Source organism: Drosophila sulfurigaster, chromosome 3 (genome assembly GCF_023558435.1).
Source record: "Drosophila sulfurigaster albostrigata strain 15112-1811.04 chromosome 3, ASM2355843v2, whole genome shotgun sequence".
Taxonomy (NCBI): Eukaryota; Metazoa; Arthropoda; class Insecta; order Diptera; family Drosophilidae; genus Drosophila; species Drosophila sulfurigaster.
Genome location: NC_084883.1, coordinates 11,244,669 through 11,258,724, shown reverse-complemented (window position 1 = coordinate 11,258,724; position 14,056 = coordinate 11,244,669). Strand labels below are relative to the sequence as shown.

The 14,056-nt window shown below is 42.6% G+C and overlaps 1 protein-coding gene across 1 annotated transcript in view; it reads left to right on the top strand.

Annotated features, from left to right (window-relative positions):
* LOC133842382 (Krueppel-like factor luna) overlaps positions 1-13,301 on the top strand; it is a 36,251-nt gene extending 22,950 nt beyond the window's left edge. The window contains exons 4-5 of the mRNA XM_062275450.1: positions 10,865-11,794; positions 11,877-13,301. Coding sequence (XP_062131434.1) covers positions 10,865-11,794; positions 11,877-12,049 — 1,103 coding nt within the window. The 3' untranslated portion in view covers positions 12,050-13,301. The remainder of the gene's footprint in view (positions 1-10,864; positions 11,795-11,876) is intronic.
* Positions 13,302-14,056: the final 755 nt, after the last annotated feature.

The window sequence follows — 14,056 nt, the reverse complement described above, 5'->3', positions numbered from 1 at the left end:
TAATCTGCGATGATTGTGCATTAGTTGCAGTCAGCAGGCGGAGACTGGCCATGGTCAGAGAGTGGGACTGGGTAATAGTTCTAGACTGCTGTATTTGGGGAGAAGCGACGTTGTTGTGCTCGTGGTTCCCATGGCATGATTTTGCATGAAATAATGTGGCGCACGAGTGGGCGGGCGAATGCTGGAACTCTAGCTGGAGCTGGAGCTCCAAAGCGTGCGGGGGGCCACTTGTCGTGGTAATCGTTGCCATGCTGACTGCCCGACTGCCTGCCTGACTGTCTGTCTGACTCGCTGGCTGCTCTGGCTGCTTGACTCGGATCTGGCTTGTGGATGCTTCTATTCAGCTTGTCTTTCGGTTTCTGTTTCTGTTGCTGTTGTGTGTCCGCTGCCTTAGCCAAATTTGCGACGAAACAGGAACCGTTAACTGCGGCAATTTGTGCTGCCAGCGTCCCTCAGTTGTTTCCCACGTTATAATTCGTTAGATTTTCAATGCTCCGACTTCAGCTTTTGGGCCTTGTGACTTGATACAGTTTTTTCTTCCTCCGAAATTTTTTGTGTACTTTTTTGGATGCTGCCGAACTAAATTTTCAGTGATATTCCCCCAAAATGGTCGTAAAGCATCAGAGAGCGAAATGAATTACAAATTCGTATAGTTTGGCAGCAGATATGTAGACATGATGTGCAAAAACCAAAAGATCGTCATCAGAAAGTGTATTTGGTCCGGAAACTGTTTTCTGTTGCTCTTAGTCTGCGCTTTCAGCTAGTGTCATTTGCACTTGATTTGTTTACGAGTGTGCTTGGAAGTCTGGGTCGCCTCGGCCAAAGTTGTTTGGATGACACTTGGACTGGACTCGTGCGGATTGCGTGAGGTTGAAGCCTTTCTCTTTTTGCTTCTCTCTCTCTGTGTCTCTCTCTTTTTTTTATTCATTTGCTAAGTGTGCATCACGTGCAAGCAATTATTTTATCAATCATTTAGGCGCTGTTGCTGTTGCTTTTGCTGTTGTTGCTGTTGTTGCTGTTGTTGGCTCCTCGCCTGGCTGCCTGTCTATGGCTTTTTTCTATGACTCTGTCCCGACTTCGGAGTTCGGGGCTGGTGCTCAAACAGCGAAAACGCATTTAATGTCTGCTTAGTGTGATTACGACGCATTAATGCCCGTTCGCCGGTAGATCCCCGATCTCCATCTGCGTCTCCATCTCCATCTCCGTGCCCCGATCAACACCACTTGCCCCCCACTTCTGCATGTTGCATCTCCGCGATGTATTTTGTTTTTACTGTTTTACAGTCACCGGCAGCGCGTCTCTCGACTCGCTGTTCGTCTTGTGCTGTGCCGTGTTGTGTTGTTTTGTGTTGTGCTGTAGTTGTTATATGTGTGTTAACTTTCAAATAAATTAAACATGAAGCTGGGATCATTTATTTCACTCGCTCCACCTAACTCGCTAGCTCGTTTGGGCCTGGCACTAGCAACAGCCACAGCAACAACACTAGCTCTAGCACCTGGTACAAATATCCATTCGACTCCATCCATGGCTATCCCAGTCAGCGGTCTGGCGCTCTATCTATCCGCACAGTCTGGCACTCGCAGTCGGGGCAAAGCAATGCGCAATGTTTCTTCATCTTCACATTAAATGCACAATTCCCGACATTTGTTTGAATTAACACGCAGCAATTACCGCTCGCCAAACTTTAAAACTCCAGCTTCCAGCTCCATGTCGAACCCCAACCTCAGTCTCAGTCTCAGCCTCAGCTTAAGCTCCAGCTTCAGATTCAAGCTGCAGCTCCAACTCCAAATGCTGTTTCATCTCCAGTTGCAGCTTCAGACGTCATAAGATACCAACGCATATTAGAGACACACGTTTTCTTGCTTAACAAATTCGCTTTTAAAGTTTTGCAAAAGTTTTATGGCAAAAGGATGTAGCAATTTAAAAAGCATTCATAAAGTTTTTTGTAGCGGATCGTAAAATATTTAAAGATTAATAGTGGCAAGCACAAGAATGATAAAGTTAATAAATAAATTATAATATTGAATACTCCACTTCGACAAACAAGAATATTTAATATTTTTTAAGACTCATTGGTTACACTTTATTATTCGCTCACTCCTTGATTTTAATTTTTGAATGTGGCAGAAGTGTTGCGAGATCTGAAATATACAATTCTAAATATAAATCAGTAGTATTAAAATAAACATTCAAGCGTCTTATCAATTTAATTTAATTGTTTTTGATCAGCCAACAATTTCTAAAATCCATAGAAAGCTTTTTATTTCCTACCTATAGGGTAGAAGGGTATTATAATATTGTGTGGAAAGGAAAGGCATCTTCGTCCCTAAAAAGTATATATACTACATAGTACTCTTGATTAAAAAATTTTGAAGTCATTCAGTCAGTCAAATGAAAATCGTTAGTTTGGGGAAAAATGCTTACTTACTACGTGTTCTTGTACCTTTGATAGACAATCTGGTATATTTTGTAGTACTATAATACTATAGCCATTGGTATATTTAAATATTTCTTGCTGTATATTAACTTGGTATATTTTAAGATCAATACCGATATAATTCAAAATGGATAGCGCGTATCTTACAGTCGAAGACACTTGTCAGTAGCTTTCTCATTTGTTTTCATTTTTCAATGTGTTGAAGCGTTTAATTGAAATACTAAAATAATAAATCAGTAATCTTAAAACGTTAATCCAAGTGTATTATTGATTAATTTTAATTGTTTTGCATCTGGGAACATAGACAGCTTCTTTAGTTTGTACTATTACAATATCAATATCGACAAAAGTTGTAATCTATCAATGAACATAGTCATGCTTTATACAAGGAAAAGAAAGGCTACACTCGATAGCACCTCGTTTAATGAATGGGCAACTCCACAATAATTTCATCAATTACGACAAGAGTTACACGTCAACCTTAGTCTTAAACTGCAGACCAAACTTATAATCAAAGTTACTTACTAATTCATATAATCGACAACACTGCCTATTGATAACAGTTTTCTTCTGATCTTGGCAGCTGTAGCATACAGACGTGCTGTAATAAAGATAGTATTTAATATAAATATTACAAGAGTTGTCGCTTGACAGTTAAATCCGTGGTCCAGTGTTCTGTGCGTTTCATTAATCTAATTAATGGCAAATGCGATCAATTAATCAATACACCTAGCACTAAGCTCATACGCGCTTAAAATGGCAAAACGAACGAGAATTCTGTTCACCAAAAACATGCATTTAACTTAGAGGATCAGAGAGATGGAGGAGCATAGTGGAAAAGAGAGAGAGACAGATGTAGAAACCACTTTAAGTGACCATCGCATCGTTTATCTGCTGCAGACAAAGAAATGCATAAATTATTTCTCTCAAGGCATTTTAAAACGCCTGTTGGGCAACTTTCCGCTCAGCCAAAGCCGAAGCCGAAGCTGAAGCTGTGCCCGATGCTGACTAACTGCTCTGTCTTCGGCTAGTTGCTGGAATGGATGCTGCTTGACCATTTGGAAAGCCTTCTGCTTCGTGTCCACGCTTTTGTCCATATTTGTACACAATTAGCAATGACACAAAAAAAAAACACACATATACTCGTGAAATCGTACACAAAAAAACAGAAACAAACTTCACACACCATAAATCGATTATCATTGCGAAAACACATGCATACATACATACATAGACAGACACACACACACTCACACACTTGGGCATTAAATCAAATAGCACATTTTATGCCACTTTCGGGTGTGCATAAATTTATTTATCGATTGCTGGTCGACGTCTTATCGCTGCACGCATCGCATCGCCATCGCCTATCGTCAATCAGCGTTGCGTATACGCCATGTATGTCGGCATGTCCGCTGCCTGCTTGCCGCCTGTTGTTGCATGCATAAAATGTATAACAAAATTGTCATTAGCGTAAAGCATTTGTTAACCGCTCAGATCGCACGATAAGCCAAGACCGAAGACCAAAGAGGAGCAGGAGGAGAAGGTGTTTTTCCCCCTTGGACTTTACTTCTGCCATCTATGTGGCCAGTTGTCCATCCATCAATGCTGCTGCGGATTGCTGGCCGCGTTGCTGGTGCATCAATAGGTTGAGTGCTGCGGCAGTGCAACACGCGCTGACAATCAACGGCGACAGAAAAACGGGTCCAGTTCCAGTTGCAGTTGCAGTTCCAGCTGAAGTCGCAGTTGCAGTCGCAATCTTGGCCTGCCTCGCATTGCTTTTCACACCTTCACGGCAGCTGCCGCCGTTTGTGGCATGAGCTTACTTCTATTTTTTTTTTTTTTTTGGGTAGGCCTAGACCAGGTGTAAAATGGCTGCATGATTGGCATTGCGTTTGTATCTCATCGTCATCGTCATCGTTGTCGTCGTCGTCATTGTCAGCGACAGCTTCAGCGTCATCTTGGTAGCTGCTGCTTATTGACAATGCGTCTGGCGTTTTGCTGGTTTTGGCTAAGGCAATACTTTGTTGCTGGCTGTTGTTATTGTGGCTTTGGCTTTGGCGGTGGTCGTTTGATGGCACCACCAGGCATCGAACAACGGACAATGGACATCGCGCTTCGGGCTTCGGGCATCGGGCACGGACTCCAGACAGTAGGCAGTAGGCCAACTAAAAAACAAGTTGCGTTGACATACCAATTAACTTGACAAATACATAATTGGTAGCAAACAATTAAATGTTTTTCTTGCACAGAATGCGCCCTGGCCAACAAGGCAGTTAACTAACGTGGCTAACTGAGCCGCCGCCTGCCAACCAGCCCCATTTTGCTGTCAGCTTATGAGCGCAGAAATTCATTTAAATTTATCTAGTTGTCAGTTTTGCTAAGCTTTAAGATATTTGCACAATTTGCTCGTAAAAAACAAATCGAGCTAACAGAGACAGAGAGAGAGAGAGAGAAAAAAAAGGAAAAAGAAATACAAATCGAAATACAAATAGAAATACAAATACAAACAGAAATAAAACGGCAACCGCTAACGAAGCGCCAACAATGTTTAAGTCGAAGTCGCAGTCGGAGTCGGAGTCGAAGGCAAAGTGGAGGATGATGGAGACGATGCTGTGGGCAGTGCCTGTTATACGCTTCGTTTAAGTATTATCCACAAAGTTAACTAGCTTGTAACACTGCGCTGCATGGAGATTTTGAATGAAGAGAACTTTGATAGCAGTTGTTCTTTATTGGAAAACTTATTTAATTTACAAATTTATTTATATCAAAGCACAAACTTTTGAAATTCGTGTGGGTACTATAACTTACTCACAAATGTTTGCAAATCAAATTGTAAATATTCAGGTTGATTCAAAATAGTCTTGAGTAAAAAAGTTAAAATGATGATGTATAGGGTTTGCTGGATTTTCGATTAGTAAAATATTTAAGTTCTTCATGGAAATTCATGAAAGTTTTCAACTTCTAATAAGCTTTAAGCTGTGATTGATATCGATAAACTTTACACGGAAAAAAAAGAAAAACAGTTGTGCAATTAAGCTTAATTTAAATAAAACACGCTAAGAATTTTAATGTTTATAATTTATTAGCTAAACGTTTAGCAGTTTTAAAGTTGCAATTAAAAGTAATTGATTTATATCAAATTTAAATTGTGATTGTTATCGCAAGTTACCTTTTTTCCGTTATTTACATGTTCGATAAGCTTTGACAGAAAAAGAAAAGCAAACAATTTTTGCAAATGAGCTTAATTTTAAATAATTTAATTTTTCATAAGTAATTAGCTTGATTTTTAACTATGCTAAGATTGCAATCAAAAGTATTTGATTTATATGAGAGAAGAGTGTGCAAAATTCGTTGCTCGCAGCAGCGTTTAATTCTTAAATGATTGTTGTTTTTGTGAGTCTGTTTGGCCGTTTGGCAGGTGCAGTTTGCATTCGGCAGTGTTGCTGCAGCAGCTATTGTAGTGACTGCGCTGCCAATGTTGTTGTTGTTGCTCATTAGTTTTTTGCTGCCACAAAGTCTACGTCTGTTACCATTTTGGGCTGGCTGGGAATCAGGCGCTGGATTAGCCAGCCAAGCAGAGGCTGAGGCAGCCGCAAAGCGTTAGAGTTAGAGTTAGGAGTCTGCAGTTAAGAGTTAGGAGCTTGTGTGAGCTCGATTCAGTTAAGACAGATAGCAAAAGGCAAAGGCAAGAGCTAAAAGGAAAATCGAAACATTTGACTCCTATCGCAAGTGTGGGAAACTGTTTTTTTTCAAGGTTCAAAAGACGCCCGCAGAGTGTGAAAAATGGCAAAAAGAAATATATAGGCATTTGTATGTGTGTTGATGCTGTTGTTGCTGTGCTGTTTTATTTGTGTATGTGGTGATAGTTAAACTTGCGGCCACAAGTGCTGTTAGCTGCCCCCACGGCGTATGCACAATGCCATAAATTCAGATGTGCAAGCGTTTAGATGTGGCCGAAAGTTTTGCGGTGTCTGCGAGTGTGTGAGTGTATGTGAATGAGTGAATTCGCATTGCTCATACGCCATGTTGTTTCATAATTATAACTTAAATACGACAGTTTTATATAAAAATCTACTAGTAAATCAATGTGCGCGCGCCTGGCAATTAACTGCCAAGAAACGTAACAAACATAACGACGAGTCGTTCGCTGCTAGCTTTGCGGTGCAGCGAAGCACGTCGCGACGTTAGACAGTCAACCAGCCAGCCAGCCAACCAGCCAGCCAGCTAGCGAGCTAGCCAGGTTGCTAGCCAGGCAGCCAAGCGAACTGTCAATTATAACCAATCGGCACACCAAGTGCACATTAAACCCTATCAACTGTTTTTGTAATTTATTGTTTGGTTTTGCCAACAAGTCGCATTTGGTGCGAGATCCGCATTGCATCGCTCAGTTCCACGCTGGGCGATGGCAACCCGGTTGCATTCAGTCTCTCTAGTCGCTGCTCTGCTCGGTTTGGCTTGACTCTGGTTGTGGTTGTGGCTGTGGCTTTGGACGGCAGCCTCATCATAATTATCGCTGTCTGTTCGGGCGGCACGTTCAACGCAATGCAACGCAATGCAACAGCAACAACAGCAACAGCTTGCAGCTAGCATCTTACAGCCAGAGTTGCCGCTCGCAGCCTGTTGCAGCCCGAAGCTAACAGCCAAAGTCAAATGAGCAGTTTATGGCCAAGACGACCATTTTGAAGACGAGCCAAAGGAGCTAGCCGCATGCAGGTTGCAGCCAACATTACCTGACTCTGCGTGTATGTGTGTCTGTCTCTCTGTCTGTGAGTGTGTGTGTGTGCCACTCGGGGCAACATTCACTTTTTTTTTATTGCACCACTTTGGCAATAGGCACAAGTGTGATTTCAAATCTCTGGGTCGCCTCACAGCTCAGCTCAGCTGAGTCTCAGGCTCAACTCGCTGCTGCTGCCACTCGGGCCACTAAATTGGCAGAAATATGGAAGTCAGCGTGTGCATTTCGGTAAAAGCGGTGATTATATGCCCACTGAGAAACGGAGAATGGACATTTTTTTTGGCACAAAATATATGACAGTCAGTCGCCCGTTGTCCGTTGTCCGCTGTCCGCTGCCTGATGCCAGTGGTTGTTGACTGGCGACTACCGCTCTTACATACAATTGCTTTGCTGGCCACGTAATGCGCATTAGCATATGCATTGCAGTTGTACTCTCACTCGCTCGCATCCATGAGCCCAAGCAAAGCCAAATGAATGGTCCCTTCTAAGCAACGCAATTGCAAATGGGGCAACAAAAAACAGAAAGACACACACACACTCATACACTTGGAGCGAAATGGCCAAATGGCAAAACGGCACTGTGGGCTGACGTTGATGGCCAGTTCAATTAAAAGCCATCAATTTTAATAACACGAGAGACGGGGCACACACACACACACACTCGCGCACACACACACTCGCGAGGGAGACTGCTACCTTGGGCGCTGTTAAACCAAATGCTGGCCTGAAAATTACAAATGCATCAGTAACAGCAACAGCAACATCAACAACAACAGCAACTCCCAGGCCTCAGTTCCCGGAGTCTCTGAGCTCTGAGCACATGTGTAGACAGTCTAAAACTTTAACGCACTTGAAGCACTTGAGGCTAAAACAAGCGACCGGGCGGCCATTTCACAGACCCCGTGTTAACGGTCAGTCAGGTTGCGGTTGCGGTTGCTGCTGCGGTTGCCAGTTGCCAGTTGCCTGGTTGCCGGTTGCCCAATGCCAGTTTGCCAGTAAAGAGCAACTCAGTCTGTGGCCCTCGGTCATGTTGTTGCACGGGGAGCTCTAGACACAAAGCACTTAAGCATGGGTCACTCGTACAGTTTGGGCAGCAACCACAGCAACAACAACAGCAGCAACAACACCAACGGCGACAGGCAACCAAACGAGAAGAGAGCAAAACAAGTGAAAATTGAAAGCACTTGCAGAAGCCACATATAGAAGGGGAATTTTAGCAACAAATAAGTACAAATTTATTCAAATGTTATTTATTATGGTATTTTAATCTTGCATCTATTAAAATAAACAAGTAAAGATACGAATGACGGTATTAATTTGCTTTCAAGGGTTTCAATGAATCCCCCTTTGAACTATGTATATTCATATAATAAGAATTAGTTTTGCGTCGCCCACGAACGAACAAAAGCTAGTAGGAAAGCTACATGTTACACATTTTTTTTTTTGAAATAAAAGCAAAACAGTGCGTTATTATTCTTAAAATATGCCAAGGGCTATATTTGGTATATTGATATTTTACTACATTCAAAATATACCATAGAGTAGTAACATATTTTAGATTGTCAGGCAAAGCAACTAAGACTAGTATGTAGGCGTTTTTCCCATGCAAAAGTATTTCCTAAATAGCTTTTACAATTCATCCGATTGCAAGTCCTCAGAAGTATGATAAAGTATAATATTGTTATTATTGTCTTTTCCAAAAATCGCGACTCTAGCTTTTGTCTATTTATGGGGTCGGATAGACGGGCAAGTCTCTATCGTCTCGGCTGTTGACGCTGATCAAGAATATATACATATACTTTATAGGGTCGGAGATGCCTCCTTCTGATTGTTACATACATTTCCTGCTGGCACAACGTTGTAATACCCCTCTACCCTATAGGTAGCGGGTATAATTGCCCAATTGCCGCTAAAGTAAACGAATTGAATAAGTTATCATTATCAAATTTTTGGTTCAGCTGTTAATATATAGTTCTTTTTGTTTTACATATTCCTATTTGAATTAGTTGTTCTATTTGCAGTTTGTTCACTTTTTTACCGTCCAGTTCTTAGTTTTAATTTTTTTTGTATATATTGGATTTCATAATAGCTTTATGACTTACAAATTTGAAAAACAAACAAATACAAACATATTTATAAAACTGAGTACACTATTCTTAACAACAATAGCATCCTTAAAATATAAATTTAGTGACTGAAAAGCGTCAAATAACGAAGATGATCGGAATATGTCGAAAAGCAATGTTGTTCCTTGATAAAAAACGAACGAACCTGTTAAGAAAATTGACCGAAGCTTACACAACAGTAGTATTTAAGATTGCGTTAATTTGAATTCAGTATGTGTATCGCAAATAATACTAGGGTAGATTGGCCGATCCATTGAAAATTTCTGTCGAATGATGCCACTTTGGTGTAAGCACTTGCATTAAAGAAACGCATCATTCAAGTAGATGCGCTTAGTGTATATTCGATATAAAATACACTGCAACGAAATGGATAAGAAGATAAATTTTGCACGTAAATTGCTATTAGGCAGTAATCTGGATTTGGCTTAAGCTGTCATATTATGATACTCCAACTGAGCCATTATCACTCCCTTGAGCTTAGCAATAATTATATTAAGAATCTGAATTTTCTCATCCGCAAACAGAGTTAATAAATTAGCTTATATTAACATTTTTCATCTAGCAAACGCCCTAGTCTAACAAAAACACACTTAATCAGTATTCATTTATCGTTCGTAACTAAGTCGGAAATTCATTCACTGCACTTCATTACTGGGAAAACCAGTCGCAATTGACGATAGAGTTGAGTTGAGTCAAGTACCTGGTGGCGCAGTCGAAACATTCATATGGAGCAGAGCAGAGAGAACCCTTCAAGTGAAGCGGCTTCAAAGAAATGAAAAATGCTGAGAGACCAGCAAGAAGTTTATGTGAATCGAGGGGCCAAGAGAAATATTAGAGGAAATTGGCAGCCGTCAGACAGGCATCAACTGAACTGAAGCCAGCAGCAGCAGCTGCTGATGATGTTGATGTTGATGCTGTTGGCAATTGATGTCGCGGGCGCCAAAATCGACACACTTGTCCCTCTGCGAAGTCTGTGTGTAATAGTGTGTGTATCTCGTAAGTTTGTTGGCTGCAGCAGCAGTCAGCAGCCAGCATTCGGTATTCGGCACTCGGCAGTCAGCAGTCAGCATTCGGCAGTTGGCAGTTGGCAAACGGCGCCGCTCAAGTACAGGTTAAATGGATCACGACTGCACGGATTTGATATCCGTCTGTCGCCAGCAACTGTCCGACTCTGTCCCGGGCCCATAAAATACGCGACATGCAAACGTTTTTGATGCAATGACTCGCTCGGTCCGCCTAGCTCACTCTCAGGCTAAGGCTCAGTCTCAGTCTCAGTCTCAGGCTCGAAGCTCAAGCTCGGGCTCCATCTCGAACAAAATTAGGAAATTGTGTACAACTGTTAACTGACAAGGCAAAGTGTTCGAGGCAGTTGAGTCGAGTCGACTAGCGATGGGGAATGGGGAAGGGGGAGTAGCTGCCGATCTTTGGTTAAGCTAAAGCTAAGCTGATTTTTATGCCAATAGCTGGTGCACTTAACGAGTCTCATTAAGCTTTTGCCGACTATAAAAACTCAACAGTTGGCCATTTTGTTTAACTGACTTTCAATTGCCTTTACAATTGCAGCGAGCACTTCGCATGCCAGCGGCAGCAACAGCAACAACTATAACAAATCCGCCACCAAAACATCCGCCAGCCACAAGAGTAACTATAGTAATGGGAAGCATTCGGGGGCATGCTCATCCTCCGCCTCCAGTTATGCAACAGGCGGTGGCTCAACGCTGGGGGCCTTTGGTCGACAACACCAGCAGCAGCAGCATCAGCAGCAGCAACAGCAACAGCAGCAGCAACAACAGCTGTACGCTTCCGGCGTCTCCAAGTTGCCATTTTCGCCATTCTTTGCAGCATCGCCATTCTTCTTCACTTATCGACGGATCAGCAAGCAGGAAGACAACAACAACAGCTGCAGCTACAACAACGGCACCAGCAGCAGCAGCAACCACAGCGCCACCAACAGCAGCAGCCTCAGCAGCAGCGCCAACAGCAGCGCTCTAATGCAGGACTATGATCGCAAGTTCAGTTTGTTGAGTCTCTTCAAGAATCCCTACAAGTTCACCGAGGCCCAGACGCAGCGCAAATGCAACTCGCTGAGCAGCAGCGGCAACAGCAACGGCAGCAGCACCAGCCAAAAGGCGTCGCTCACAGGAACAGCTGCGGGGGCGGGAGCGGGAGCTGTTTGTTCGCCAAGCTGGAAGACCTATGCGGGTGCTGGCTCACCGCATGCGGCACTTAATCCCGCCTTTGGTGGCATGGCACTTGGTGGCAGCAGCGGGGGCGGCGGCGGCGCCACGCGAAAGGACAGCAGCAGCTTTAGTGGCATCAACTTTGGCGGCAGCGGTGGCGGAGGCGCCTCCGCGTTCAGTCGCGACACTGCATCCAATGGCGGCTACAATGATCTCTCCAAGAACCGCAAGGTACACAAATGCGATACCGAGGGCTGCGACAAGGTCTACACCAAGAGTTCGCATCTCAAGGCGCACAAGCGCACACACACAGGTGAGTCCAATGTCTAGTGGCCATAGAATGGATTCAATTCCTTGCCTTCCCCATCTCTCCCCCTCTCCTCTCCATTCCGCAGGTGAGAAACCGTATGTGTGCACCTGGGAGGGCTGCATCTGGCGCTTTGCCCGCTCCGACGAGCTGACCCGCCACTACAGAAAGCACACCGGAGTGAAGCCTTTCCGCTGTCAGCTGTGCACCCGGAGCTTCAGTCGCTCCGATCATCTATCGCTCCACATGCGACGACATTGAGTGCCACCAGAGGCCATAGGAAAATATACTCACACACATTTCTCAACACATTCCAGTACACAGGAGACAAAGGGAACGTCGTTTCCTTATTATTTATAAAACACTCTGTTTCATACATCCATTATATATCGCTGTTGTATCGTTCAGTTTTTATGACCTAATGCATAAGTAGCTCAATTTAGCACTATAATGGGCTTAAAGTCCAGACTAGATATAGTGAACTTTAGCTGATAATCGAAACGAAAAGAGTTTGTAAAAATCTTTTCGAATCTTCACAGACGTTGCCTTCAAGAAGCCAAGTTAACAAGCGGTACTACGAGTATAAAAAATCACAAATTACTACATCTACTATACATCAATAAAAGATATAAATTGATTTCGATATGGATTGTATAACTACCGTATAAGTAGAAGCATAGCATATTTATTTGTATTGGTGCTAGCAACTTGTGTGTACATACTAAACTAGATACGTTTTACATATCAATCGATTAGCCAGTAATGCGATTTAACTAATTTTAGCTCAAATTTTTATACTATATATATTGGATGTTAAGTAGAAAATTGTATACAACTAAAACGAACAAAAGAAAAAACAGAAAAACAAATTGAAAGACAGGCACAAGAGGCAGCTGCAGCCAAGCAATATTTATAAATGACAATAATCTATACTATAAACTATATTAAATGCTCATAGAATTACTTAAAACTATCGAATACATTTGTACCATATGCAGATGGCAGTTGCTGTTCAACAGTTGAAAATTTCTTCACATTCAATTCACTTCCTTTAAGAACCAGAACATTTGATTACTCCTCCTTTCCAATTTGATAATTGCAAAACCAATTCATGTTTAAGTATTGACTTTAATCGGTGTTTTTTTGCCTAGTTAACAGCTTTAGTGTATCTCTTGATCATCATACTTGAAGATCTTCGTATTTATTACACTCTGATGAGTTTTTAATATAATTCTAAAGTATTTTAACGATTGTTGTGTATCTCTCTCTATCTTAATTGATTTTTACTGTAATCCCAGATCAGAGAATCGATAAATTGAAACTGCAGCACTGAAAGATCCGCAACTGCCACGTAGATTTAAAGAGATAGACAATTTAACTGCAAGCATCAAAAGTAAAAAAACAGATAAAGAGAACAAAACAAAGTGTATTACTATACTATATACTATACAACATACCATGCGATGCATACGTCTATTTTTTGCTGAAAATAAAAATAAAAATCAACTTTTTGTACCATACTCTCATGGCTGTCATGCAACCTATATATACGCACCACGATTGATGGGCGGGGGCAGAGGTGGGGACGAAACATATTTACTCGTAGCTTAACCTGAACAATAAACGGCAACGACGAGCGCTCATTAAGCCAACAGAAGCGAGGCTGCGACCAAATCCGTTGTGCATTTTCATTTAAATGAAAAATCAATTGAGCGCACAATGGCAACCAAGTGGCCTGTCCCTGGCCACTATCCACCATCCACTGGCCACTGGCTTAGCCAAAGATGTGTGGCAAGTTGTCAACAGGCAGCAGCAGCCACAGCAGCAACCACAGTCGCGGAGGCATTTATGTGTGTGTCTATGGCCTGGCAAGGCATGGCCCCATGGATCGGGGTCCACTACTGACTCTGGCTTTTGGCTTTGCCTCTCTGGCTGCGACTGCGGCTGCGGCATCGACAGTGACTGCAACTGCGACTGTGGCACGCACCCGCCAATTGTCCAGGGGCAGCATTGTCGTTGTTTGTCGTCGGCTTGCGCGCGTTGTTTGCAATAATAAAGATGACAAATTTCTCGTCATTTGTAATTTCAATGTGGGGCCTTGGATTGGCCTTTTTGCTAATACGCGCAACTGGTTGCCACTCGAACAGAAGTTGGAATGGGAGCGGGAGCTGGAGTGAGAGATGAAGCTCTTCTTTCTCCGCTCTCATGACACCTGCAGCGGAAATCAGTGCATGAATAACGTTGCGGTCATTAAGGTAAAATTGTGAA